We start from the raw sequence: 23,697 nt of genomic DNA, 5'->3' as shown, positions 1-23,697 counted from the left end.
TGTTTGGTTCCGTGGAGTCGGTCAACGAGCTTGCGCTGTCACCGCCTTTTGCCTTGGTGCGGACCGCACCAGAACTTCCCCGGTTGCAGCAGGTACGGATCGGGATCGATCCGCGAGCGGCCCATGCCCGTTCGTTTCGCTTCTCCTTCGCTCGTTCGATGGAAGCGTCGATATCCACGGTATCATGTTCTTGGTCGTTTCCAGAAACCCGAAAAATGTTTCTCCCATGCCTTCGTCTACATGACCTTGCAAAGCCCTAAGCCCTAGTTCATCCCCCATCCATCATAAATCACCAAATTCGTCAATAGTAGTATAGTCGTGATGGTAGCATAGTTCCAGAGAAAACATGAAATGAATAAAACATATGCTTCCCACGCCCACGCAATGCCTGCTTTCATTCATCATTACTTGTTCGTTGTTCTGCTCATCCTTTCCTGTTCTAGGGAAATTGTGTCAGAGTTGTATGTCTTTGTGTTCGCTTGCGCGCCGTCCTTTCTGCCTTGTCCATATCTCTCCAAGAAATTAAGCAACGTTCTCGTCCTAGCCCCAGTGTTCTGCTTTTTAAAAAATGAATAATCAAAATACGGGCTACCGGCCTCAGAAGGTTGACCGGAAAACATGTACACAACGAAACCCCAGGATAACCCGTGACCGGCACCCAGGCAAGCATTAACCTCGAATTGGGTGACTGTTCCGTCGTCTCCTCGGATTCAGAACCGGCAGTCGCGCTAGCCTGTTTCCGTTGCCTTATCACAAGCCAGGAAACATGGTAAACTCCAAATCCGACGGCGCACTAAAAAGGGTATCAAGGGGTAGGTGAAAGACTTTCTTTCAACCAACAAGGGAAACCAACGCCCCTAATATAGCAAACCTGAGCAATCAAGGTGACAAAGCCGAGAGCTCTAGGCTAGTATGATCTTGCTCCTAACTGATACTTCCAAAGCGGGCCAAGTGGTTTATGCAAGGTGCCTCTCGAAGCAAACGTGGAAAGGCTACCCAGATCCACGGCGTCCCGTGTGACGAGAGGCAAGGCAATTATGTAAAAGTTGCCAATCTCCATCTCTGGCCGATCAGGTGGATTAGAGCTCACTGTGGCGGAAACCCGAGCGTCTGGTAGCCAAAATACTCTCCTCCAGGGATAGCATAAGAAGCGAAGTTGAGTTGAGTGTGATCGTTGAGACGCCAAACGCCTCGTAGCAAAGATAAAAAGCCGATGAAGTCAAAAGTCGATATGAATGCTTTGTTGGCGAAATGGCGCCGTCTTTGGTCGTGTATGAGGGAAGAAACCTGGTAGATGTGGCTCCAAATCCTGAGCACGGAAACCAAGTTTCGTGCCCAGCGAGATAGAGATGGCAGCGCCCAATTGGGTGCCTAATGTTATGCCCTGCCCCTTGTTGAACGCCGAGCCATGCATGTGTGTGGTATTATACAGATCCAAGTCGAAGGAGAGCCTCGACGGCCTCCCTTTCTTGCGCATCTGACGGGGTCGTCAATGCGGGTGTTGTTGTTGAAAAGTTGAAGGTGCGGAACTGTGGCGAGCGTGCCATTCCCACTGATGAAGAGAATGACCGTAGCCCACCAGTAGCGTAGACACTGTTCGCGTTGAGGAACCGGTCGGATGGGGCTTGATATGAAGTCGCACGAAGCGCAGCCGCACCAACAGCGGCCCAGTCTTCATCATCTGTAGCGTCTTCCGTGTCGTCATCCATAGCAATATCATCGTCGTCATCAGGTGCCTCTGAGCAGGAGGCCGACGCCGAACCATCCAAGGACATCCTGTCCGCTTCGTGGTCCATCATGTGCATAGACCGATCGTCAAAGGAGAATGCCGCGCAAGATTCACCGTCGAGGGAACCAGCCGCTGCGATGCGCAAGCGATCTAGGTTCCAACCGCCATTCCTGGTGATGGGAATACTTGCGGGTTGACTGTCACCGTGTGGCGATGCTCGGCGTGCTGCCATATACCCGGAGGGCTGGCCACGCCTCCTGGCTTGCCATATTCCCCAGCCCACCTTCTCAAATTGTACGTCACCGTCCAGACCGCCGCCTTCGCCTCCACTTCCTCGACCTTCCAAAGCACCCACAACCAACCTCCGAGCCTTTGTCGGAGGAATCTCAGCAAAGCCAGGGATAGAGCTCGTGAGATAACCCATGATATGACGGATCGCAAGCGGACCGTGGTTCAAGAGGATTTCTGGTAGATGGAACTTGGCCAACATGGCAGGGTTGATGCCGGCCGACTCGTATGGGGGAGAACCGGCACTACCGTTGTGATCGGTGTCGTGATCGCCATGGAGGTCCAGATCCGAGTCGACGTGTTGGTCCATCCGAGCTCTCTGAAGCTGGGCCTTGAGCCCATGGGGAGGCAGTGTAGGGGACATGGAGTTGGGAGGAGTAGGGAGGGGGATCGGGTGAGTTGCCGTCACAGGGACACTCCGGGCCGCTACAGCAGTTAAGTTGTCTCGGCCGAGGGAGGTCGTAGTGATATCGCGAACAGCAGATGCCATGATTGCCTTGTTGACCTTTGTTGACGTAGGTGTGCTTCGAGACGTGTCTGCGAGTCGGCGCCAGTGGGTGTTAGCACGATACGGCGGGAGGAGGGCAGACACGCGACGACGCGTTGGTGAGGAGGTATGATGGTGCTGTTGCTTGTGATGATGATGATGATGATGGAAGGAGGAGGAGGAGGAGGAGTGACGGACAACGGCGGTGGCGGTCTTTTTGTTATCAGTCGTGATGCCGACCAGGGCCATGGACCATGTACAACTACTATACTATAGTATGTATGATACACACACGCATACACGCACACAGTACGGTGTAGGTCCAAGTAGAGCCAAGGTACACCGGTCGATATGACGATGTGCCCTAATCGCACACACGCACTCGTCGTGGTCGCAGGCTGATGCGCGGCACCAAAGAGGAGGGGGGGGGGTGGGCCATGGGACACAATGCCCGTGGTTATTATCAGGGGGGACGTGGGTTGAATTGAGGGGGGAAAGTGGTATTCTAGGGTCCGCTCCTGAGTCACTTACCAGATGTCCGAAGGAGATGCGCAGCTGGCAAAGTAACTCTTGTTCGGGCCAAAGTGGATTTGGTCGGATCAAAAGTGTGGAGGCAGGGAAACGGCAGAGCTGTTGTTATCGCGATGATCTCTCTGTGACAGGAGATGACTCTCGGTGCTGAATCGATGGTGCAGAAGTGCGTGTTTGTTTCTTTGAAGAAGAAAAGGGAAAAGAAGAAGAAGAAGAAGAAGAGAGAAGGAGGAGGAGGAGGAGGGAAGAGAAGGAGATGGGATGAATGCCAGTGATAATTAGTCCAATCCATTCTTCCTGCCCTGGGTGTGCGCCCCCATACGTAGAACAGGTACAGACAGCTAGTACCATACAAGTACGGCGTAGGGAGATGCCCGACCGGAGAGGTACCACTTACAACAACTGGCAGCCTGACGGGCACCCGACACAACGGGCACAATCTCGACGCGCACACGGACAAGACAGGCAGGACACCATCTCACCTACTGTACCGGTAAACTGTACTGTACTTTACCATTGTCGCGAACACCTTCTGGCCCTCGCTTACCATTGTCTTGTTCACCTGTCATCGCTGTTTGCCTTGGGCAACCTAACCTAGATACGGGTAGAGGCTAGGTAGGTAGGTACCTCCCTCTTTTCTGAAGCTTCTCTTCTCGGTACCTAGGTTCCTAGGTAGGTAGGTATGGGAATGAACCAGGGGCTCAGCTGCAGTCATCAAAACGCGCCGCAGAGCGGGCAGTCACCGTGTTGCTTCCGCGCTTGCGTACCTGCTGAACCGTGTACAATTGGCATCAAAATGGGCATGGCATGGAAGCATGGACTAGGCCATCAGATCGAACAAAGCAACAAAGCCGGTCCAAAGGGCTGTCTTTCAACATGCCAGTCACAAGATCATTTGGGTTTGCCGATAATTGGGGGCCCTGTTGCCATGCCATGGATGTGTGTGATGAGTGATTAGGGCCTGAATGGTTGCAAATGGATGGTTCTGCAGAAACACAGAAGGAATGACAAGCCTCGACAATGGATAGATGAGGTGACACCTCTTTCTCCCCGCGCCACCTGGGGTGCACATAGTGGCCATGAACATGTGCGCCTCCCCAGCATACCTATTCCGTCTTAGTCCAAAGGGAGAGCGTACCGTGCAAATGCCAACCTCATCGACTGGTTACTTGTGTTCAACTTGAAGTGTCTCCATGTTGTCTCTTCGAAGAGGACCGCTTGCAAAGGGAACCAGCCAAGGCACACCAACTACACTAACACCGACACACACACACACTCCCCCCCCCCACCTCTTTGACTACCTCGTTGACCCCTTCCGCCGGCGCTCCTTTTACGGGTTCCTTGGTCACGATATCCGGCCTACTACCAACTCACTCCCGCCTTTTCGCAAGTTCCATCATCGGTCGTCTATTTTGGCACCATGTGGCTAATTTGTGCTTTGTGCGTTTATTTTTCCACCGTGTTGTTGTTGGGTGATCTCATCATCATGAATATGACACAAAGATAGATAGTCTTGGTAAGGGTAATCCGGTATATCTGACAGTACAGGACAGATAACAATGTCATGACAACGTTCAATCAAGCCCACACATAGCCAGACCAGAGAGGTTCTCAATTTTGCACAATTTCGGCGATAGGCTGGCCATTGGAGTTTCACTAGCACACATGGGGGCAAAAACCTAGTTTAGGGCTTCTCTTCTGGGTCTGAGAGCGGCCTGTTAGTGCGGTGGGCGACGAGTGCGGACTACAGGCCTAGGTACCTAGTGTACAGCAGCTTTCTAGCGCTATAGGCTGTATACACCTATGTACAAGGCGACACACAATGCATGTTGCACGGGTAGGTGGGTATGTCGGTACATCCATTACAACACCGTAACCGGGCAAGGCTGCTCCGCCGTCTCATTCCTTCACGTGGTGTTGGAGATGCTTCCGTCTTGTCCACAAATTCAGGGCACAACCTGAACTCCCCGTTTCTCCGTCATTGATGGACAACATACTGGTTGAACTTGATACCCAAATGGTACCGCAAGGGTAACGTAGCTGCGGCGCAGAGGACATCACACCTTGCCTTCATCTACGCGAGAGCGGATACTGATATCAAACCCCCCCAGCTCATTCAGTGCTACATGTGTAGTTGGCTTCCCGCTGGTCCCGGACACCGGAAGTCGTAGAGACACGGCCTTCGCATTGGGAAGCAAACTACAACTGCATCATGATGCAGGTTTGCGACGGACGAGTACACCAGGCGCTGACCATTCAGCCATATGGGCTATGTACGACTGATGGATTACACGGCGCACGAACCAAGCAGACAAAGCCCGGCCAAACTGCCGCCGTCAGCCCCGTCGGTCTTCCCGCCATGGCCATTACCGGCGGTCGCTGCCGGTCCGAAGTGCCTGCATTCGTACGATTGTCTGTGAATGGGTAATCCTCTCCGTATCCCGCACCTGGGAAGTCCCAACCCCGGGCAACCGAGACTCTGGAACCCCGCCCAACACTGGCTTGACGGGAACGAGAAGCAAGGGGCTGACCTGCCCGAGATGTTCCGCAACCTGGCTGGGAGTAACCTTGCTGGGAACAGTCGCAGTAGGTCAGTCGTCGCACGGGCTCCGTAGCCGCATGGTCAACGAATTGGTTGGGGAGGTGGTAATCGTGTAGATGCCCGCACACAATTATCCGCCGATCGCTCGATGAGCCTCTTGGTACATAGTGTAGTCGTCGGTTTAGACTTTGGGCAACATGAGGCGGAAGCAAGGAGATTCAGGGCGAACAGCCACTCATCTCGCCCCGTGTATTGTGTCACGGACGTCCGAAGGCCACATAGTAAAAGGAGCACAGGGCAACGAAATGATCTCCGGCCGTCATCATGGCAGGTCCCCAGAGAAGATCAGATACCATGAATTCCAAAAGGGAAATCACGTTGGATAAGACGCTCGTTCTGATTGGATGGATGTTCGAGAATGGCGATGGCCTATCGGGTGAGCACAACCGAAGCACACCTCTTCTGCCATTGGATTCCTTACAGCGTACCTCATTGTGTGTGTGTGGGGGAGCAGATGTCCCGAAGAATTGGCGAACTCGACCGCCGGAACGTTCTCTTTCGGTATTATTAGTTCAAGTTATTTCCCGTCGTCCACTAGTGACCAGCCCCCTCAGTAAGAGAGGGGAACACGGTCTCAGTTTAGAAAGTCACAAGGCCTAGGTTGTCGTGAGATCACAGATAACGAATGAGTAGGCACGGCTTGGCATCGCCATCCTGAATATCGCTCACCACATCGAATCCGTATAGTTCTACACATCCAGATAGCAGGGTCTTTTAAACTGGGGCAGACAATGCACACGCAAAAAGACAAAACAAAGGAAAACAAAAGCTCTAAACACAAAAAAAAAGTCCATTCCCAACCCTTCGCTTCTCTTTCAGGGACGTCGAAAACCAACCACTTACATACAAGAGTGTTCTATAGCGTTACTAGCAACTAGCAGGTGGTAATGTGATGTGAAATGTCCACCATGCGACGACGATCCACTGGGTTCTCATCATCTCAGAATGACCGGAGTCAATCCGTGGTCCACTGTTTGGACCGTGGCTGACCTGTTGATGAGCCAAGCTGGCGGTCCCGGTTTTTTTTTACCCTAAGTTTCAACATCCGCGGCGGTTTCGGGGGACTGCGGAGAGCGGGGCGGGAGACGGGAGCGGAGATGATGCCGAGTTCACTAGCGCTGTACTGTATGTATATCGTGAAGGCTGCCTTGCTTCCGCGGTTAGTAGGTAATCATCTCAACAAAACGCTGCAGCAAACTAACCCATTCTACTCAAGACAGCCAAGACAACCACCTCGACGGTTCGAAGCATGAGAAGAAACACGTGGGTCTTGTAAGGGTCAATAGCCTCGAGGCCCATGGTGACCGAGGTATGCGATCGTAGAATCAAGTTGGGCAGAGAGGTGACTAATCAGTAACCACGTCAGGAACGAGCAACTGGCAGTGTATATCATGTAGAGAATAGAATATATGTTGGGGGCAAGGGAAAATTTAAACCACACAATGGGTTACTAATTGTCGGAACATCTCTTTTCTTTGTGCATCTGAGAACCTCAATGGCCTGCTACCTTTGTATCTCGAAACACTTGAACCCATGCATTAACCTCCAGACATCAGTCGAAATTTGTCCTCTGTTCTCCCGTATCCGTTCGATTTCTCGGCCAATAGACTCTCAAGGTTTGACACCTCTGGCCCGTCGCTCATTCCTTTCAATGTCGATGTCGTTGCCAAAACCAGGTCTTGTAGCGGTAGGTACGGTAGCGCTAATATTTGAAAAAGTGCCATGAAATCCACGCCATCAGATATCACGGCCGTCTTTGCCATACCTCGTCGCCAAAAGGGACAACACCCACCCATCGATATCGTATCGTGGGTAAATTTGGGCCGCGCGTATGCTTCAAATCTTAGTACTAGCGCTTCACAGTGCGGAAATGCCTGGAGCACCCTGCTTACAAGAAACGTAGGGAATGAAATGTACTGACTGGAAGATTACATCACCTTCCGCCGGCAAGACTTGTTCGGACTCGGAATGGACAATGTGCCAAAATTCGTGGAGAGGACCCTTGACCCACTCACAAACATTGATAGTTGAACCAAATAACCATCATTTGACTGGAGTCAGCTGGGATGGGCAGTTAAGTGAGGAGGACCACACACCATCACCGATATCGTCTTCTGTGCATGTGAATGAGCGTCCACTGTTTGGTATTGTCCTGTCCTTTTCCGTCCTGCCCTGCTACTGCCTGCGCAAATGGAAAGTTCGTAGCCATACCAGAACATACACTCGTCGTTGGGCTTTTGAGGTATACAGTACTTATTAGACGACAAGCAGAAGCTGGCGCTGCTGAAAGCGCCACAACCCCCCGAATGGAACACTGTATCCTCCATCGAGAAAGTCGATTCGGTGTCTGATTCTATGGGTAACAGGTTGTGTAACGACACAAGAACCTGCTTTGTGTATGGGACCAAGTGTTTCTGCGGCCCAACACACCACCACCACAACTACAACCACGACGACGTTATGTAATATGTAGTATGTGCCGCATCGCAGCCACCCACGACAAGACAGGCCTCCCATTACGACATTGAGTTGGAATGGGTGGGCAGTTGGGCTCGGCTCGGTTCGTGTTGGTAAATTCGCGAGATGGCTAGAACGTTCTCTCGGTCTTGGACATTGTATCGCCACGTTGAATCCATTCCAACTTCAGGTAGGAGATATGGTGATATTGGGTGGCACCGGGGCAAACCGGGACGTTTCGATACGATGATCCCCATGTTAAGGTGACTGCTCGGCCCATAATCACACGCTGTTGAAGTCTGAGTTCTGTGAGGCATAGAATAATACTGCTCTCATACCAAACTTGTTGAGGACTCTCCACCACCGCGAATGTTGACCGTCTAGATTTCAAGCCCCGCCATTCTGACCAAATACATACTGTCTACAGGCCTAGATTTTCGCCTCTGTCAGTAGATGTGACAGCAGTGACAGTTCCATAAGGAATGTGGGAACGAAGCGATAGGGGTCACGAAGGAAATTACTTACAGCTTTCAGCAAGTTGACCTCCTCCCGTGACTGATCATACACTTGACGATAACTCGCGATACTCTCCCGCAAGAGGGCATCCCTGGTAAGCCGACCTTCGCAAATTGCCTTCATCTTGAGCTCCATCTCCTTGCGGAGAAAGGGCTTGCCGAGGCTGGTTTCGAAGTTCATCCTCTCAAAGCCCTCAATCAAGGCGACACCGAGGCTGGTCGGGATAAACTCCTTGACACCACCGCCAACTCCGCCTCCTCCTCGTCCGCCCCGCCCACCACCTCTTCCACGTCCTCCCCGGCCACCGCGTCCGCCCCGTGCGCCACCAGCTGCACCGTCATCCTCGTCGTTACCGCCGCCTCCATTACCGCCTCGCTCGACCACCTGCACATACTGTCTCTCCTTGATCTTCTCAATATGCTGGGCCATGGTCGCATCGGTGCCAATTCCATTCGCGTCCATGAGGGCAATCAGATCCGCCTCGGTCAGATAGCTAGGGGCGGTGGTCTTGCCTTCGGTCATCATAGCTTCGGTCGGTTCAAACGTCTCGCCGACGGTGAATTTCGGTAGCTCGGCCGTTCCGGTCCAGTTTTCGTAAGGGTAAACGTCGAGGTAGTTGCGCTGGTGGACGATCAGGCCGTGGGCGACGAACTTTTCTTCGCCGTAGGTAATTTCCACGTCGGTGGCTGCTCCTCTGGCGTCTTCGGAGCAGCAGGCGAGAAATCGGCGGACCACGAACTCGTATAGTCTTTTTTCCTGATCGTCAAGCACGGTGGGTGCCGCATATGTGATGGGATGAATGGGAGGATGGGCCTTGTCGTCATTCCTACCTTGGCGAGGTTGTTGGAAGGCTCCGTCGACCAGATTCTGTGCGAAGGGACCCCAGCGTTGGTCCTGGGTTTGCTTTTGGACGAGCGCCCGCAAGTTCATGCCCTTGTCAAAGCGGTCTGTTTCTGTTCTGGGGTAGCTGATGAAACCCTTGTTGTATAGTTTTTCTGCTACCGTCATGGCTTCTTGACCCGTCATCCGAAGAAACCGTGTGGCCATCTTCTGAAGCTCGACGGTGGTGAGGGGAAGAGGCTTCCATTTCTTGGTTTGCTTCTCTTTGACTTCCGTGACCTTTGCAATTTTGGCGGCGAGACATCGTTCGTAAAGGAGGAGCACGGACAACCTGTCGAACAGACGGTTTCTGGACCAGTTGAAGTTGACTTTGACACCTTCTTTCTCGTGCATCACCTTGATAGACCAGAACGGTTCTGGAACAAAGTTTCTGACGCGGAAGTATCGGTCGACGACGAAACCAAGAGTTGGGAACTGACAGGATCCTGTTCAGTCAGACTCATAATGACAGTGTAAGCTCTATTCGGACTTACCATAGCTGAGCAGAAGGTCGGCCATTGCCCCACCAAGGGGTCTCAGACTTAACGTCAAAAAGCGAGTAAATGCAGATCCGATTCTCAGGTCCAACTCGATACGCGCAGCGACTGCTTCAGCCTGTTTGTCGTCTAAGGCTACCGGACGTCGGGCAGCAGATAGGATATGTCTGGATATCGGGTTCGGCATGTCAGTTATGCTTGGGTTTAGACACCTGGATGGCGAACTCACGCTCGTTCAATGTTGCTGAACCTTGCTCTGTAGACTTGAATGTTCCTCTTGCCCTTCCTTGCGGCCTCCCGGATCTCACTTCCGATGTGCTCACCTTCTCGATCACAATCCGTCCAGATGTAGAGTATGTCAGCTTGCCGGGCCTGGTTTTCGATGTTCTGGGCAATAGTTTTCATGTCCTAGCATGAATCCCGTTGTCAACATCAAAAATGCAAGCAAGGATGATGTGCCCGACACTTGTTGGCGATGGCGAGACATACATGCGGGTAGATTGTCTGGACAGGCGCGTCAAAGAGGCGACCTGGTGGTGGGTATTCCCACTTCTTAAACTCCTGGTGAAAGTCTAGCTGCGTGAGATGTCCCCTCACAGCAGTCATGGTGACCGTAGAGCGTCCCCAGGGAGGACCGAAATCGCAAGTGAAAACATAATTTTTGGTATACCTGTCCCGAGTGTCATGCTGCCTAGCACGTTAGCCATGATCTCTTCCAGACATTGTGAAGACGTAGTGGCAACCCACGGTTTGATATGAGCCACCAGACAGATGTGTAGCGACCGCCTTTGCAATCGACGGTTTTTCAGCCACACAAAGGATTCGCGGCATTTTGGACGAATAAGAGCGCACAGAAGAAAGGGACGATATTCTCAGAATGAACCTACCCCTTGGAAGCAAGGGAAAGCGGGGCATCAAGCGGTCGTCTGATGTTCTGGTGAAGTAAATGTGAAGTGAATCCCATTTGTGACGAAACAAAGAGGCGTTCGTCGTAGGACAGACGAAAGGGCCGGTGCAGGTTCACTTGAACCGAAATTTATTTCGGAAACATCAGCTCCTGGATGCCGAGAGATTGATAACCTTGGGGCTCTTCACAGCCTTTGCAGTCATACCTGTTGCATGCAGATATCCGTCTTCGCGGGCTGATCAAGCAACTATGGAAGTCAGTTGATGGTTGATGGCGAGGGGAGACGCGCTTCGCGTCTGGTGTTGTAATGTGTAATTGATGCGTGAATCCTTACATTCAAACAATTTGGTCGAGTCGCATTACATATTGACCTATGCGAGCTATGCATGCAGTGCACTCATGCACTTGCGCTAAAAGAGGTATGACGATGCAGGTTGCGTTCATGCCCCGCCTTTTATGGGCGAACTAGGTACTGGCTGGAGCCCCGGGCTTGACGGATACTTGTATACACCAGCACATGACGCCAATCCTCCGTCATTCACTAGTACCTCCAACAACATCCCACCGGATTCTTCGATTCGGTCAAACAAAACATCCATTTTCAATCCGGAAGCCTTTGACTGTGCCCATTCTTGTTTCTTGCCTCGTCCACCGATCAGCTACACAGCTGCCCGCCATGACACTGCCTTACGCCATGGCTCTGCCCAAGTTGGGCGCACTTCAAGACTGTTCCGACTTCTCAAAGACAGTCACCCCTTTCCTGCCCCAACTTTACGCCCTTCCGCGTCAAATTTTGGATACCATTTTCAATGGGGGGAGCTTCCTCAAGCTGTACATGGAGACCAACCCCTTTATCAGCGGGCTCGGGATCTCCATTTTCCTAGGCGGCGTGTTTCTTGTTGCTGCCGAGGTCAACAGGAACTACTCGCAAGTCGACCGCTTCTGGAGCATACTGCCGACCATCTACATCGCTCACTTTGCGACATGGGCGCGTCTGGCCGGAATCCCCAGCCGGCGCATCGATGCCGCGCTGCTTTTTAGTACCATTTGGAGCGTGAGTCTAGTCGCAGACTGCGAATAGCAAGAGTACCTACTAACAACGTCAAACTCTTTAGATACGCCTGACTTATAACTATTGGCGGAAGGGCGGCTATAACGTTGGTTCTCAAGATTACAGGTGGGAAATCGTTCGTGCTTCGATGCCGAAGTTGGCTTTTCATATCTTGAACTGGACCTTCATCTCCTTCATCCAGAGCGTTCTGCTTTACATGCTCGCTTCTCCTGTTTATGTCCTTCTCCTGGCCACTCAGTTCGAGCCTGAGCTCTCTACAGCTGATATTGGCTTCGTCGTCATGGAACTGGGTCTTATTCTTACCGAGTTCATTGCTGATCATCAACAATGGGGTCAGTGCTGTGGTACATGTATTCCTCTGGGGAGTGCCCGCTAACATGAAGCGCGTGTAGTTTTCCAGTCAGCGAAGAATGAGTACAAGACCTCTGGTCAGATCCCGGCCGGCCACAAGCAGGCTGATCTCGACCGAGGCTTCATCACATCAGGTCTCTGGGCTTACAGCAGACATCCGAACTTTGCCGCTGAGCAATCCATCTGGCTCACCCTTTACCAATGGGGCTGCTTTGCGACCAACACCCTCTACAACTGGACCATTGTGTCCCCCATTATGCTCATGAGTGTTTTCCAGGGCTCCACGTGGCTGACAGAGCGCATCACCGCCGGGAAGTACCCAGAATACAGCGCGTACCAAAAGCAGGTCGGCACGTTCGTACCCAAGACTTTGAAGGGGTACAAGACCCCTGTGCCCAAGTTTATCCGCACCAGCGATCTTGCCAAGAAGCTGCAGGAGAAGGAGAACAAGAAGCAAAAGTGAAGACAGCCCAAGACCTTCGCCTTTTCCATTTTGTGACTGGCAAGACAACCAACTGCGATGGCTTTGGCATAAGCTTGAAGGAAATGGCCGGGCTGAAAGCAGTGGATGGAATCTTAGCGGCGGGCTCGGGAGTACATCATGCAGGGGCCAGGTATGTACCATGGATAGCGTGGTCAAAGCAAAAAGTGGTCGCCTATCTTGTTTTGGACGCAATTTGCTATGGCGAACGTCAATCAACCCTTGCAACTCCAAATTTACAGAGTTCATCATTTTCACTTGCGTCTGTGTCGGGTCGAAGTGGCCCAAGGCTGATACTTATACGCACCATGAGTGATGGTGAAATGCTCTACCCAGGTTTTTCGGGCATCTAGCACCCTCCAAATTTCAGTGTTCTTATTGCATTTAGCTCTTCGAACATAGTGGGACGGCAGCTCAATCAGAATCCTAAAGTACAGGAAAATGGCACGTGAAATATGGAATTTTAAACAATTCGTTAATATTGTGTCAGGGGTCCGGCGTGATCCCACATGACCACCCGTGAAATTACGCCGTAGATGCTTGTTCGAAGCGTGGAGCTCGCTAGTGACCCGACGAATGGTTATAAGAACAAACCGAACACGTTACGGTTAGTAAATTACATCTTGGGGTTTACTCTTACCAGGCATCAAAGCATCATTGGAAGTAATATACCCTTGAACCTAGATTTCAAGCAGTTCCTGAATGGAACATCCTTTACCAAAGGACTCTAGCCGATGTTTTTCCAAGTTATCGCGATCCCTATCACAGCTACTATACGGCCTGTCATAGCCCAAGCGGACTTCAAAGGACTGTGCATGTTGGTTTATATTTACGACCACTTCGCCTAAAAACCTTGGTATGCACCAGAACACGGGAAAAAATTGGGACCTCTTAAAATCCCTGAACAAAACGTGAAGGGCCTGATCACAAACCCCTGAAGTGCCCGATGCACGGTAGATCTTCACACAGGCCCCGGCCCCGGGACCCCTATCCCGGCAGAGCAACCGATGGGTCCCCTGGGCAACAAAACATTAAAGAGGCTCCGTGAAATTTCCAGATTGCCAAAATCCGAGAGGATGACACGACGCACGTTCCATCTCAAGATGGAATCCCTTCATATCTGTGATACTTTTTTTGAAATATTGATGTGGAGACGTGCTTATGAGATTTTGCAAGGGGCTCGCTCGGTCAGACTTTCCGCGCCAGCACAATTGGGTGTCCGTAATTTGTTGGGTAGCGAAGTCCGAGGAAGGCGACATCTGTCAAACCGTGGATATTTGTGAAGTATAAAGAAGATATCCTACCCCCGTTTTGACTCCTGAATCTGGACCTTTTGTCTGTTTATTCCTCTCTGGTTGCCTATCTCGGCCTTGGTACTTCGATCACCTTTCTGTCACTCGTTCTCCGACATTTATCCTACTAATAACTAATCCATACTGACGCTCTCTCATTCATCCGTTTTCCCATCACTGCCGTTGTACTTTGAGCCGGGCACATCCCAATACTTTTGGCGTTTTTCAACATCTCATCCCGAATTTTGCATCACTGGCTGGTACTCTGAAACCGAACAACTCCACCCGATCTCTTGCGCCTGATCAAACACCGAACCTGACGATCCTTCGCCTCACCTGCTTGGTCTTGAAAAGCCCAGACTTACAAACACTCGAAAATTAGAAACCCGATTCTTCATTGGAACAAGTTTCCGTTGGGGTTATCTACTTTCCGTTCGAAAACCTGCGACAACCTGGTGTAAGGAGGACAGTATTGGGCCCAAACCAAAATTACCGACGGAAAAAACGGTCAATCCAGAACGGCTTGACACTCACGATAGTTCCTTACAATACGAGTTGTACCCTTCACTCGCGCATCTTGCAGCCGTTGAGTCACCAGGACCAGGGCTACAGCACACACACACATACACACACACACACATAACCTTGCAGTTATCATTATATAATCCCGCACCCCACATCTGCTTTTTTCCCTCCCGCTTCTTCACGATGGCCTCCTTCTCCCCAGAAGATCCCTTCTTCAACCTCTTTTTCACTCCGGCACCAACTTCGTCCGCCAGGAACGCTAGAAACGGCGGCAGCAGCGTGACAAGGAGTCGCAGCCCATCGCCATTCCCCCCTCTTCCTCCCACATCTACCGCAACCCCATCTTTGGTCAGGGCGTTGATGTACTCGACGTCTATCCCAATGTCCATCATGCCGTCCTCCAAGGAAACTCTCATCAGCAAGTCGCCAATTCTCTCCGCCTTGCGCTCCCCGGTGGGCACCGCGTCTGGTCATCATCGCAGCTCCATTTCCTCCACCACCTCTTCCGTTGTGACCACCTCCACCACCTCAGATGCTGCTGTCGTTGAGGTCCGAGTTACTACCAAGCCCGCGGAGGAGGCTACCATCGAGGAGCTGCTGGCCCGCCCTCCCCCCAAGCACTCGCTCAGCTACTACGTCAAGAACGCGCGCGACAGGCGCATGCCCGTTGTTGACCCTGAGGAGGAAAGGATGCGCTTTGAAAAGGCGAAGGCGGAGTTGTTGGCTGCGAAGGCGGCGTTTGACCTGAAGATCTAAAGCGACAAACACCTTGGAAAGTTTCGACCTTTCGTCGCGATCACTTCCATCTCACCCATTACCTGTGCAACACGGCAACTTTGGTTTTCTGGTTACCGGCAATCAATTTGGCAAACGCTGTTGACGGATGGGAGCTTTGCTACCTCTAGCGACAGTAGCGAGCGAGCGAGCGACCATGAAGCTCGGCACCCAATTTCGGCTGTTTTCTTGAATTACTCATTCTATTCTCACTCAACAAGCGACTTTGTTTGGCTTTTTGGACTTTTTCCTCCTCGTTTCTCCTATCGACTTAGTCTTGGATCGGCATCAGCCATGTCGAGTATCAACGAGACGGACATAGACAAGGGAAAAACGCGGGTTATCAAGTTCCTCACGGAACAGGCGGCGGCGGCGTTAATGGAGTGTTTTTATTGGTCCTTTGTCAACCACGGAGCCGAGAAAGGTCAGAAGGGATAAGAAACTGATGCAGAGAGGATTTCGTATGCATTATTGAAGACGAGTGAAAAGCAAAGGGAAAAGGAATGGAGAAGGCAAACCTATATAATTTGGTACTGAGGGGGAATGGGTGGATATATGGCTTGCAATCATGCTTTGCGCGATCCAACAGATAGACAGCAGGGAAATGGATGTGCCTCAGTAGCCCTTGAACAAACTTGAACAAACATGAACACACCTGTGCATTAATGTCCTCCTCTAGTCAAGACGTGAAGCCAATGTGAAGCCATACACGACAGTAGCGATGAAGTTGCCCAAGTTAAGGAGCGATGAAATGCCGTGGAGCTGGGAGAAGCGCTTGTTCAGCGCAGTCATCTCCTGAGAGTGTGGGGGAGCATCATAGCTCTTCTTGCCGTCCTTGGTTTCTAAAAAGTTTTCAATTACCCTCAACGTCAGCAACGACACGATACCTCGAACAAGACAGGATCGTCAAGATAAACTCACCCTGATGCCTCCTCTCCTTCATACACTTGGTAGTAGCGGGCCCAATCACAGCAAGGTTGGCCAGGCCGGTAAAGAAGATGGTAGCAATGGGGGCCAGAACAGACCACCTATTATCCGGGTCCAGAACGCCGGCGATCCCAGCTGCTCCAGAGGATCCGAATGCGGAGGTAGCCGCGGGGTAGGTCAGGGCAAGAACGACGGGGATGGCGGTTTGGATGGAGAAGTAGACGGGGAAGATCTTGGTCATGAGCGCGGAGAATTGCGGGCGGGGAAGGACCTGGAAGGCAATGATGCCGCCCACGAACGACTATGTTGGGTACGGAGGTTAGCGGGAAGTGTCCGCTTTCGTGACTTTGACTCTGTGACTTCTGAATGGTATATGGCCGTGTTGGCGAGGGGTCATACATGGAAGAATGTTGTCCCAAGTAAGGTGCCATAGCTGTGGTGAAAACGGGGCGAAGTTAGCAGTTGAGAACAGCGAGTAAGCTGTGATGTCACTAACCTGATAATATGGTAGGGACCTGGCGAGACTAGGCTTGAAAATGACATCTTGACTGTTGGATACGCACGTATACAGATGATAAGGGAGGAGCAAAGATATTATGATAGGTTTTGATAACCTCAAGAATATGGGGATGAGGTTCAAGGGATGAAGTTGGCGACAACAACCCAAATAAGCTCCCCACGCATCATACTTTTATGCAATGCATTAGTGCATGCATAAAGCGGAGCGAGGCCGTCGCTTCCAGATTGGTGCGCAGCTACGTTACCACATTTGACCAATGAAGTATCACGGTGAGTTGCATGTCATGGATAACGCGAAAGCATGTGCCTTCGCGCAAGCACACAGTGTATTGTAACGTAATTGACAATATTAAACGCCAACACCAATTCAGTTCCCGTTACAGCGTGTAGTTAGGTTGCTCCGACCTGTCTCCAACCCTGGCGATGCTGCCTAGAAACCCACCTCGAATGAATGCGAAGCGAACGGGCCACAGCAGAGTCATGCCAGAGATTATTTTCCTCGCAAACTCCAGTCTTCTCCTTTGACTCGAATTCCAAATCCCATCATCGCCGCCAATTGCAACTCCACGGACAGTCCTCACCTTCCCTCACCATGGCGGACAAGGAAGCCACAGTCTATGTCATCGACCTGGGTGAGTCCATGGCCGACTGTCACAATGGACGTAATGAATCCAATCTCGACTTTGGCATGCGCTACATCTGGGACAAGATTTCAACTACCGTGGCAGCCAGCCGCAAGACCTGGAACGTGGGTGTCGTGGGCCTCAACACCGATGAGACCAACAACAACGAAAACAGGGAAGAGTATCAGGGTTACGAGAACATATCGGTTCTCAAGGAGCTTGGGCCCATGACCATGACTTCTCTAAGAGTACTAAAGAGCAAGATTGAGCCATCCAGTACCTCCAGCGCAGACGCTATTTCGGCAATCGTGGTTGCCCTCAGAATGATCCAAACCTTTACGAAGAAGTTGAAGTACAAGCGGAAGATTATCGTCGTAACAAACGGGGAGTCGCCTATCGATGATGATCAGTCTGAAGAGGTAGCGAACATGCTCAATGACGTGGGAATAGAGCTTATCGTGCTGTGAGTGTTCGCCTTCCACGAGAGAGCTTCTGTTGCGAGTGCTTGATAGTTGACCATCAGGTAGCGGTGTGGATTTTGACGATGCCGAATATGGCTTCAAGGAGGAGGATAAGCCACGCCACAAGGTGAGGCGAACACCACTTGGCGATAACTAAACATGCTAACAATTCCCCAGGAGCAAAACGAGAAAATCCTCAAAACGCTGGTAGACCACTGTGAGAGCGGCGCATTCGGCACCATGGCACAAGCAGTGGAAGAGCTTGCCACTCCCAGAATCAAATCCGTCAGGCCTTTCAAGGCATATGATGGCCCTCTGACGCTCGGAGACCCCCAAAAATACCCGAGCGCGCTGAGCATTCAGGTTGAGCGCTACTTCAAGACCAAGAGAGCAACACCTCCGTCAGCGAGCAATGTGGCCAACCCTAATGGACCGCCTCAGACACAGGTTTGGGACGAAGACCACGGCGTACCATTTAGTGGTGTGGGCTTTCAGCCAGTCAAGCAACTGCGCACATACAGAATCGAGGACTCCAAGGCAGCAGGAGGGAAGAAAGACGTCGACATGGAGGATCTTGCCAAGGCATATCAGTATGGCAGGACCGTAGTCCCCTTTGGCAAGAGTGAGGAGGACTACCTGAAATACGAGACAACGAAGAGTTTCACAATCATCGGCTTCGTTCCCATGAGCAGCGTAAGTTGTAGTTTGGTTTGTTGACATGTGCCAACGAGCGCTAACGAAATACCCATAGTATGAGCCATTCTTGAACATGGGAGAGACAGGCCTCATTGTTGCTCAAAAGGTAAACGAGGAAGCGGAGCTCGGTCTATCGGCTCTTATTCATGCTCTACATGAGCTTGAGTCCTACGCTGTGGCCAGATATGTCAACAAAGATAAAGCACCACCCCAAATCCTTCTTCTCAAGCCAAATCCGGCTATCGAAGACGACATTGAGTGCTTGTACGACATCCCGCTGCCGTTCGCGGAGGACGTCAGGAGTTATCAGTTCCCTCCGTTGGACAAGGTGTTGACTATCACGGGGAACGTACTCACGGAACATCGCCTTCTACCCAACAATGATTTACAGCAGGCGATGAGCGACTACGTCGATGCAATGGACTTGACTGAATATGGGCAGGATGACGATGGGTAAACTTTCCCCTCCCCTAGAATTTGACTTTGGTACGATGCTAACGGAACGGCAGACACCCTGCGGAATACGCGCCCGTTGATGACCTGTATAACCCCGTCATCCACCACATGAACCAAGCGATCCGTAATCGCGCAGTGAACCCTGATGCTCCTTTACCACCCGTAGCCGAAATCCTCACACGCTTCACGCATCCGCCTGAACCACTGATAGCGAAAGCCAAGACAGAGATCGACGGATTGATAAAAGCAGCAGAAGTCAAGAAAGGTAAGTTGACACCTGTATTGCCTTTCGGTGTAACACTCCCTCTCACACCTCCATCAAGTCCCCCCAAAAGTACAAGGCAAACGCGGCAGGAAAGACACCGTCAAACCCCTATCCGGGCTGGACATCGACGCCCTTCTCGGAGAGACCCGACCGCGAACGAAGAAGACGCCCATTATATCCACGGAAAATGCGATTCCCGAATTCAAACAAATTCTGGAAACAGCCGAAGACGACGAGACCATTGAAACTGCCGCCAAGCAGATGGGCAATATCATTTGCAAGCTTGTCAGCGACAGCTTTGCGGATGTGCTGTACCCGAGAGCTGCCGAGAACCTCCGGGTGATGAGGGAGGAGCTAATAAACATGGAAGTTCCGACGCTTTACAACAAGTACATTACGAAACTCAAAGAGAGCCTGCTCTCCGGCAACTTGAATGGGGATCGAAGGGAGATGTGGTTCCGATGGATTGTTGGAGGGCGCTTGGGGTTGATCACGCAGGATGAGTCTGAGGTGTCGGAAGTCAGTGAGAAGGAGGCAAAGGCTGTGAGTGTCTAACCTGGAAACTACCATTCAGAAATTTGAGACTAAACTAACATTTTGTACTAGTTTCTAAAGTGAGTAGTCCTAATGCGTCCAGGTGGTCGGAATTAGGAGAGCAATATCACGCAGCTTGTTGCTAGAAGGGATTCAGGGATGTCGAAGGCAGCCACGCCTTGCGATTCCTACAGAGTCTACTAGGACTACACCGTGCAGAGCAAGTGTATGGGAAGGTCGCTGACAGGTTCTGGAGAGGACACTGACGAAGAGCGGCAAAGGAAGCACCCCTTCAGTGCGCAAGAAGTCGGGTGAACAGGAGAACGGAGGGATACATTTTCCGGAAGCAAGTGCAACTCAAGACACACAGTGTCAGTGTTGTGGCACGATAGATTTGTGACCAGATGATAGGGCTTTTCAGCTTTGCTGCCCAACGTCTGTTCACCTCATCTACTGCTCCAGGCTTGTTTATTCGATCAACACGGCCGCCAAATGTCAAGACCTTCAAGCATTATCTTATTCAAGGCGGTGCAAGCGAATGTATACAAACAGCACCTTTTTGGTCGATATCATCTGGTTGTCGGTCTTATGTGTGATGCTTTGTTTACTTATTCGTCACTCCCTCCTCCCAACGAACTTGGGTCTGGCATGCACAGTGCCAATTCTGCTACCGGCATTTAGGCAGACCAGACCATCCACAGTAGTTAGTACAACGACTAACACACTTCAACTTATCCAACCGTTTGCATGGCATGCCTTTTATCTGATCACGAGCAGTCGTTTTACTTGTGATTCAGACTCTGTAAGGCCGGCCCAGGGAATCGTCGTTTCCCTTCACAAGAAATGCCCATTCCTCGTCTTTGCCAAGTGGGGTCCTTTAATTCAGCACTTATTACCTCTATTCCGTCCTTTGTGAACTCTACAGTGGGGCACCCGTAGGCCTCATACCGTACCTCAAATCGTCACCACCTCAACGGGCAGTTGCGATTCTGTTTACTTATCTGTGCTCGCTCCTTCCATTCTCGTCCTTTTCTAGTGTCCTGTTGGGAGCCTCTCACTTACGCGCCCGCTCACTCGCACCTTCCGCGTTGGTTGTAAGTACTGCTCAAGACCATCATTCACTCGAAAAATGAAGGAGCCTAAATCCGTTTTCATCAACTGACCATCTGAACAAAATAGGTTTTCGGATGAGAAGTTTGGTCACTATCTAGGGCTTCCCATTCACTTCCATTGTGTCTGCTTAAGGACTATTTATATTTCCCTCGCTCACCTCTTCTCCGAAATATCTATCCCCTCCCCGACAATCGCTTTCGCGCAAGGCCTCCGCCCAGCAACGACGACAGCCCTACGACTGCGCGCGAGCCCACTTCGTTCAAGCGCCGCTTAATTCTTCCCTTCATTTTGCATCCTAACCTACGACACGTAAGTGGAATATCGTAGCAGAGACGCCTAGGCTGAGATCCCCATTTGCCGAAAACGTCCCTCTCCAGATCAGCCGCCCCCTCATATTGCTGGCCCTATCACCACACCCGAGAGACGTCACCAGATCCAAGATTAGAATCGCCGGCGTCGACTTCATGGCCAAGGCTAACTGATCTCTTAGTCACTCCTAACCGAACTATCGCTCGCCACCATGGAGGACGAGCAGTTCATGCAACAGCTGCGGAACCTTACCTGCCAGTCTGTGGACTGGAGCGGTTTCGATCCTTCAAAGTGGCGCGACGAAGACATCAATGACTGGGACATTAGTGATGACGCCCAGGGTGATGAGGACGACAATTATGCATCCGACGCTTCTATCCTGAGCGCCCGCCATCTGGATCCCTTTAACGTCAAACCTACTACTCGCCCTCACCATACTGGCCGTACCTCCTTGCGCGTTGAGGACGTGACCGACGAGCAGGAAGAGTACCGCGATGCTTCGGACTTGGAGAACATCAGATGGCCAGAAGTCAGCGTGGAGCAGGGCGAGATCGATCCCATTACAGAACTCTTTACTCCCTGGAGAATGGTTCTGGAGTATCCCAACCTGTTTGTTGGCAAGCGCAACGGCGCGAGGGTGAGACATATCATCGCAGTATGAATGATTGTGATGCTAACAGTTCGTTCCCAAGGCTCGGCCTCTTTTTACGCTCGAGAGCCTACACGAAAACCGCATGTGGGATCTGTAAGATGTTGAGGTCTTATCGGGGTTGGGTCCATGACACTGTGTTAACACGCTCCAGATTCTACCTCTACCGGCCGTCCAACGAGGGGAACAAGAATCCCTTGATCTTCGTCCCAACCTACCAGATGCAACACCTACTCGACGTCATAAACAGAAAACTCGACGTAGAGTTCACGTTTCCTCGCGGACATCAAGACATGTTCGCCATGCCATTTGGGCAGAGTAATACAGCGAAACCGCGATTTCTTGGCCGTTCCAGATCTGCCGAGGAATGGAAGCAGCTTACGAACAACGTCCCGGCGCGTAAGCCCGGAGACACGTCGGAAAATGCTCCTTTTCTTGCCAAGCAGGAGCTAACCCGCCGCTTGAACAGCATCTTTTCAATCCAAGACAAGAGCAAGAAGACCAAGAACAACCAGTACAAGCGATGCAATCTTCACCGCGCCTGGGGGAAAAATATCAAGAGGGTTCAGCGGTATCTCGGTCTTCGCCGCAGAGTTTTATCTGACCCGGAAGTGCCATCATTTACCCCGCTGGATCTCACCCAGCCTACTGGCATCCAGCCGGAGAAGTCTGTCGTGTTTGTGGCGATTGACCTTGAGGCTTATGAACTGGACCAAAGCATCATCACCGAGGTCGGCCTGGCAATTCTTGATACCGCCGAGATCACAAATGTTGCTCCTGGTGAAGGCAGCAAGAACTGGTTCGACTTCATCAAAGCACGACATATCCGCGTCAAGGAGTTTTCGTGGGCCCAAAACTCCAGGCATGTCCAAGGCCGCGCCGAATACTTTGACTTTGGGTATGTGTGATTTCGTCCCTCATCCCTTGCCCTGTCCCTGCCCCAAATCCGAAACCGAATCACTAACAATGTCCAGCGAGAGCGAGTTCATCGAGGTCGCGAAGATCGCCAGCGTTCTGAAGGAGACCATCGAGGGAGAGTCCTCCACCGGCGGTGAGGGAGCAAAGCGCCCCGTGGTCCTTGTGTTCCACGACCAATCTCAAGATCTCAAGTACATTCGCATGCTTGGCTATGATGTGGCCAGCGCGGACAACATTTTGGAGGTGGTAGACACTCGAGAGATGTACCAGTATCTCAGCCGTTCGAACAACGCCTCCAAACTTTCGAATGTTTGTGGCTTCCTCGACATTTCGTGGAAGAATATGCACAACGCTGGAAATGACGCGGTCTACACTCTTCAGGCCATGATGGGCTTGGCCATTGACATGCGGCAGAAGAGCTTGGAGAGGGCTGCTGCGAAGGCTTCAAAGGCGAATACGAGGTAAGTCCTCAAGAAGAAAGGCCACAGGCCGGACGAAGTGCTAATTTAATCATGTTTCTTTTAGTAATGATGGTTACGTTACTTACTCTGAATTCACCGCGACGAAGGAGGACGTCGATGAGGGTTGGATCAGCACCGGGGAGCTGTCTGATGGTGGCGAACCAAGCTTGGTGATGGCGGCGAGCCCCGTCCCTAACTCCGTCGTGAAGACTACAGTGGATGAAAACTGGGAGTTGTAATGGCGATGAGACTACCATATTTCCACCATCACTGCCCAGTGCGCAGGTGTACCTGGGAAAAGTTAGCTGATAGACTGGAGTCGAAGCAAGGCAAAGGGGCAAAAGCAGGCAAGAAAAGGTGAAAAGGGCTGCACTCCAG

General features: G+C 51.5%; 8 protein-coding genes across 8 annotated transcripts; 5 read left to right on the top strand and 3 right to left on the bottom strand.

The window, feature by feature from the left end:
• Positions 1 to 1,424: 1,424 nt before the first annotated feature.
• NEUTE1DRAFT_109968 (uncharacterized protein) lies at positions 1,425 to 3,585 on the bottom strand (the record flags this gene model as incomplete). The annotated part of the gene is made up of 5 exons (XM_009852567.1): positions 1,425 to 2,766; positions 2,811 to 2,868; positions 3,036 to 3,182; positions 3,433 to 3,517; positions 3,583 to 3,585. The coding sequence occupies 5 exons, from the start codon at positions 3,583 to 3,585 to the stop codon at positions 1,425 to 1,427; spliced, it is 1,635 nt and encodes a 544-aa protein (XP_009850869.1).
• Positions 3,586 to 5,276: 1,691 nt separating this feature from the next.
• NEUTE1DRAFT_122138 (uncharacterized protein) lies at positions 5,277 to 6,237 on the top strand (the record flags this gene model as incomplete). Its single annotated transcript, XM_009852566.1, has 5 exons — positions 5,277 to 5,379; positions 5,429 to 5,621; positions 5,763 to 5,858; positions 5,917 to 6,013; positions 6,176 to 6,237. 5 exons carry the CDS (start codon positions 5,300 to 5,302, stop codon positions 6,235 to 6,237), a joined length of 528 nt encoding a protein of 175 aa, XP_009850868.1.
• Positions 6,238 to 8,481: 2,244 nt separating this feature from the next.
• On the bottom strand, positions 8,482 to 10,817 carry NEUTE1DRAFT_81659 (uncharacterized protein; the record flags this gene model as incomplete). Its single annotated transcript, XM_009852565.1, has 6 exons — positions 8,482 to 8,523; positions 8,620 to 9,935; positions 9,984 to 10,153; positions 10,216 to 10,394; positions 10,476 to 10,673; positions 10,734 to 10,817. The coding sequence occupies 6 exons, from the start codon at positions 10,815 to 10,817 to the stop codon at positions 8,482 to 8,484; spliced, it is 1,989 nt and encodes a 662-aa protein (XP_009850867.1).
• A 642-nt stretch (positions 10,818 to 11,459) lies between these two features.
• NEUTE1DRAFT_146303 (uncharacterized protein) lies at positions 11,460 to 13,055 on the top strand (the record flags this gene model as incomplete). The annotated part of the gene is made up of 3 exons (XM_009852564.1): positions 11,460 to 11,947; positions 12,009 to 12,297; positions 12,358 to 13,055. The coding sequence occupies 3 exons, from the start codon at positions 11,570 to 11,572 to the stop codon at positions 12,777 to 12,779; spliced, it is 1,089 nt and encodes a 362-aa protein (XP_009850866.1).
• Positions 13,056 to 14,797: 1,742 nt separating this feature from the next.
• NEUTE1DRAFT_109965 (uncharacterized protein) lies at positions 14,798 to 15,370 on the top strand (the record flags this gene model as incomplete). The annotated part of the gene is made up of 1 exon (XM_009852563.1): positions 14,798 to 15,370. The coding sequence occupies one exon, from the start codon at positions 14,798 to 14,800 to the stop codon at positions 15,368 to 15,370; it is 573 nt and encodes a 190-aa protein (XP_009850865.1).
• Positions 15,371 to 16,063: 693 nt separating this feature from the next.
• NEUTE1DRAFT_129634 (uncharacterized protein) lies at positions 16,064 to 16,944 on the bottom strand (the record flags this gene model as incomplete). The annotated part of the gene is made up of 4 exons (XM_009852562.1): positions 16,064 to 16,230; positions 16,310 to 16,616; positions 16,715 to 16,748; positions 16,812 to 16,944. 4 exons carry the CDS (start codon positions 16,856 to 16,858, stop codon positions 16,064 to 16,066), a joined length of 555 nt encoding a protein of 184 aa, XP_009850864.1.
• A 482-nt stretch (positions 16,945 to 17,426) lies between these two features.
• Positions 17,427 to 19,953, top strand: NEUTE1DRAFT_129633 (protein Ku80; the record flags this gene model as incomplete). The annotated part of the gene is made up of 7 exons (XM_009852561.1): positions 17,427 to 17,920; positions 17,985 to 18,045; positions 18,096 to 18,611; positions 18,670 to 19,067; positions 19,124 to 19,335; positions 19,394 to 19,878; positions 19,942 to 19,953. 7 exons carry the CDS (start codon positions 17,427 to 17,429, stop codon positions 19,951 to 19,953), a joined length of 2,178 nt encoding a protein of 725 aa, XP_009850863.1.
• A 1,549-nt stretch (positions 19,954 to 21,502) lies between these two features.
• On the top strand, positions 21,503 to 23,624 carry NEUTE1DRAFT_81648 (QDE-2-interacting protein; the record flags this gene model as incomplete). Its single annotated transcript, XM_009852560.1, has 5 exons — positions 21,503 to 21,928; positions 21,984 to 22,036; positions 22,095 to 22,838; positions 22,915 to 23,319; positions 23,384 to 23,624. 5 exons carry the CDS (start codon positions 21,503 to 21,505, stop codon positions 23,556 to 23,558), a joined length of 1,803 nt encoding a protein of 600 aa, XP_009850862.1.
• Positions 23,625 to 23,697: the final 73 nt, after the last annotated feature.

Source organism: Neurospora tetrasperma (assembly GCF_000213175.1).
Source record: "Neurospora tetrasperma FGSC 2508 unplaced genomic scaffold NEUTE1scaffold_3, whole genome shotgun sequence".
Classification (NCBI taxonomy): domain Eukaryota; kingdom Fungi; phylum Ascomycota; class Sordariomycetes; order Sordariales; family Sordariaceae; genus Neurospora; species Neurospora tetrasperma.
This window is presented reverse-complemented; position numbering and strand designations above follow the sequence as displayed.